This window comes from Epinephelus moara, chromosome 14 (assembly GCF_006386435.1).
Source record: "Epinephelus moara isolate mb chromosome 14, YSFRI_EMoa_1.0, whole genome shotgun sequence".
In the NCBI taxonomy this organism is placed as follows: Eukaryota; Metazoa; Chordata; class Actinopteri; order Perciformes; family Serranidae; genus Epinephelus; species Epinephelus moara.
The window spans coordinates 35932032-35935907 of record NC_065519.1 but is presented as its reverse complement, the minus strand read 5'-3'; the positions used below and the strand labels follow the sequence as shown (position 1 = coordinate 35935907).

Sequence of the window (3876 nt, the reverse complement as noted above, 5' to 3'; positions counted from 1 at the left end):
TGTGAGGCAAATTGTGATTTGTGATATTGGGCTTTATAAATAAAATTGATTGATTGATTGATTGACAACTGAAAAAAAAACAGTCAGAAACCATCTCAGGGAAGCTCATCTGCATGCTCGTTGTCCTCACCAGTGTTTTGACCTGACTGCAGTTCATTGTCATATCTGACTTGACTGGGACACTGCTCCCCTTTGATTACATCTAACAGTTTGAAGAAGTGTTCTCTTCATGGATAAAACCCCACTTTACACTGTACCAGAAAGATGGTAGATGGCACGTATGCCATTGTGCGGGTTAGCAGTTTGCTAATGTCAGCACTGTGAACACAGTGCCCCACAGTGGCAGCTTGGTTATATTAAGGGGGTCACATAAGCTACGCACAATGAAGAAAGGTGCATTTTAGTCATGGCAATTTGAATTTTCAGATATACCGTGATGAGATGTGGCCAGAAGTGAACAGAAAGTCCAACTTTAGTCTCATATGACCGAGACCCCTCCTATGTTTGGGAGACTCCTACATGCCTTTTGGTGAACTCCAAATGTGCTCTTATTTCTTTCTTTAAGCAATGGCTTTTTTTGGCCACTCTTCCATAAAGCCTAGCTCTGTGGAGTGTAGAGCCTCAAGTGTTCCCATGGACAGTTACTCCAGTCTCTGCTGTGGAGCTTTCCGGCTTTTTCAGGGTTATCTTTGGTCTCTTTGTTATCTCTCAAATAATGCCCTTTTTGCCTGGTCTGTGACTTTTGGTGGGCGGCCCTCTCATGGCAGGTTTTTATAGTGCCTTATTTTGCCATTTTGTTATAATGAACTTAATGGTGCTTAGTGGAATGTTCAAGATTTCATATATTTCTTAGAACCCAACCCTGATCTGTGTAAACTAAAGCTCTTTTTAAATAGGAATTGTGCAAATTTGCAGGAAAGCCCAATCAGTCTTCGTTCAGCATTGGCAGTATAAAAACAAAATTAAAAGATTTAGTTTTTCAGGTTTGTGTTTCCCTCTTGCTACTAGCTGCTCATTCCTGCTATCAGCTGTTTCCTGTTAGTCCACCGCCAGTGGGTCGCACGTGCGGCGTCATCAACAACTCCTCCCACAAGTCATCAACAACCCCTCCCGTGGTGGAAGGGCGTCTCATTCTTTTTAAATCAAAAAGGTTCCGCGAATATGTTTACCCCTACGCAGCGGAAAATTGGGCACCTCGGATCAACTCGCCAATCCAGCTCTGTGTGTCTAAACGCTCGCAGCTTGCCTGTAAAACAGCCCAACGTTCGCCGAAAATCTGGCAGTGTAGAAGGGGCTTAAGATCACATGGCACTTACATTGAACACAGGTGGACTTGCTATAACTAATCATCTGACTTTTGAAACTAATTGATAGCACCCAGTCTTTTTCAGGGGCAACATAGCAAAGGGGTGAATACAGATGTGCCTTTCTTTTTCAGAATTTTTTGTGTACTGTCATTACAAAAGATCCCAATAAAGTTCCATTTGAATTAAAGGTTTTAATGCAACAAAACAGGTAAAAATGTCAAGGGGGTATTTACTTTTGCAAGGCACTGTATACCTAGAGTCCTACAAGCATTTTTGTTCAGACGTGTGTAATGTAGAGTGCATTGTGCCATTTCACTAATAATGATTGGATATTTTATGGTGTCTGATACATTGGTCAGGATTGTGCTGCTAATAAAAAGAAGTGTAATATGGAAAACAATTGATAAATTTTGGATCTTCTTAATTTGCCAGTTGTGCTTGAATCATCAAGGGATTAATTATTGTATTAAAATCCCAGCCAATAATGATATGTTGTCTGGCAAGTACATTAATTGTACGGCTCAGCAAAAGACATTAGTAAGGACTGTAGAACCATTTACTGCACCAACGCATTCTCACTCCGACCTTGTCACATATCAATGTTTGATCATGGACTTTCCACGCCAACATATGACATGCAAGCTACCTTGGGTGCGCTGGTTGTTGATGTTCTGGGACGTCGTGTCAACTTGAGCCTGTTACATGCATTATGTGTTTTCAAAATACTTTTCTATTTTCACAGGAAATATACCATTTGCATAGAGTCTCTATCAAAATAAACACACTACGTCAATAGAACACCGCAAATTGATGTTTTTTTCCTTCAGCAACAAACACATGTGGTTACATTTCCCAACACTCGCACGTGGTTGGGTTTAGGCAACAAAAGCACATGGTCAGGTTTGGGAAAAAAGAACAGGATTTGGCTTCACAATCGTAAGCAAACTCTGACCTCCCGGGTGAAAGTCACTGGATATTGGACCCAGTCACCATCGCTCCTGCCCACCCTACCACCTTAACTTAAGTTCAACACTCTGGAGTGAAACCAGGTTAACTGTACATAGCCTGTGTGAAAAACAGCAGCAGAAAATCAAACATGATTTGCATTTTTATGCACTTGATACATGAAATAGAATATGTTAATAATGTGATATATACTTTATGATATGCTGTTCTCGCTGTACTTAGATTTTCGTTTCTTTTTTTTGTCAACAGAAATCTGGGCAAATCAGGCCTGAGAGTGTCTTGTCTTGGATTAGGTGAGTGAAGCACATACATGCAAGTCTGCCTACTTTGATAATTAGACCATGAATATCTTCTGCGGTATAAAGACACAAAACAAGGGAACAAGCACTAAACAAATTCAAGTGCTATTCAGTCTGCAAGTCAACAGTTTTAAGCTATCATGCTTGCACTCATTTCTATGCCAGCTTTCTCTATTTTCCCCAGCTGCACTTTTAATTTTCCATCAGCGTTTTATACAGTAATATTCTGGAATAATCACAACTTCAAGATAAAATAAAAAGAGAGATTTGATGTGTCAGTAAGCTGTAAGCAGTACAGCAGTTTAGGTCTTTATGGCTGGAAAATATTGACTCATAAACAGCCTTTTTTGTACATTTAACCAGTTTTTGTGGCTCGGCACAATAGGATGTTTGACAGATTATTGTTATGGGCGGGACTTGGCTCTAATAGTGGCTAATGGCTGTACAGCCTCCACCAGTATGCAGGGACATACATCAGTGACCTCAGCTAGAGAGGGGAGGGTTGTGTTTATCTAAGCAAAAGGAAGCTGATTAGTGGGTACAGCTGTAGAGAAAGCAGGCTCCCTCTGCAGAGTTACTGTGTGTAAGTATACCATTCTACATTTTAGCATGTATTTACATGAACTTTTTGGCTCAACTACAACAACCGGTTCAGAGCTATATTGTCAGAAATCCTTGACTGAGTGAGTGCAGCCACTTCCTGTTTCAAATTAAAAGCCCTCATTTCAAATAAAAAGCCCCCAAGCAGTTTTTGAACTAGTCTCCTATAAAAGAAATAGGAGTATTTTAAAAAACACAAACTTGCTAGACTCTTGAAATATTTTGTTACAAATTACATTTGACTTTTTTCCAGCCCTATAAAATTCCAGTTACAAAATACAGAAAAGTAATTGGATTTGATTTCATATTTCGTTTTGAACATGTAAGAAGATGAATATACAAGCAAGCAGACAGACAGAAAGAAAGAAATATATACTAACATATACTAACAGTGAAAAGTATACTATAAAAGCAATGGCCAATGCATGGTCACTTTGATGTACACATCAAAAAAAGGAGTGGGAGGAAGTATAAACTTATTAAATCCCACCCCTTAAAGTCATTGAGTGCTAATGAAACAGACAGCTTCCCTATATACCTATTCCTCAGACTTTTCTTAATATACAATTTTTAAAATCAGTTAAAATCACACTTTGTCTAATTCACCTTGATCTATGAGAGGCCCTTTGAGACATATTTCATACTTGGTTTCACATGTAACATCATACTCTCATACATACACCACTATACTCTTACACAAACAC

The 3876-nt window shown here is 39.1% G+C and overlaps 1 protein-coding gene across 1 annotated transcript in view; it reads left to right on the top strand.

Annotated features, from left to right (window-relative positions):
* The window catches only part of LOC126401219 (voltage-gated potassium channel subunit beta-1-like), a 67095-nt gene extending 64521 nt beyond the window's left edge, over positions 1-2574 (top strand). Inside the window, exon 3 of the mRNA XM_050062338.1 lies at positions 2523-2574. Coding sequence (XP_049918295.1) covers positions 2523-2574 — 52 coding nt within the window. The remainder of the gene's footprint in view (positions 1-2522) is intronic.
* Positions 2575-3876: the final 1302 nt, after the last annotated feature.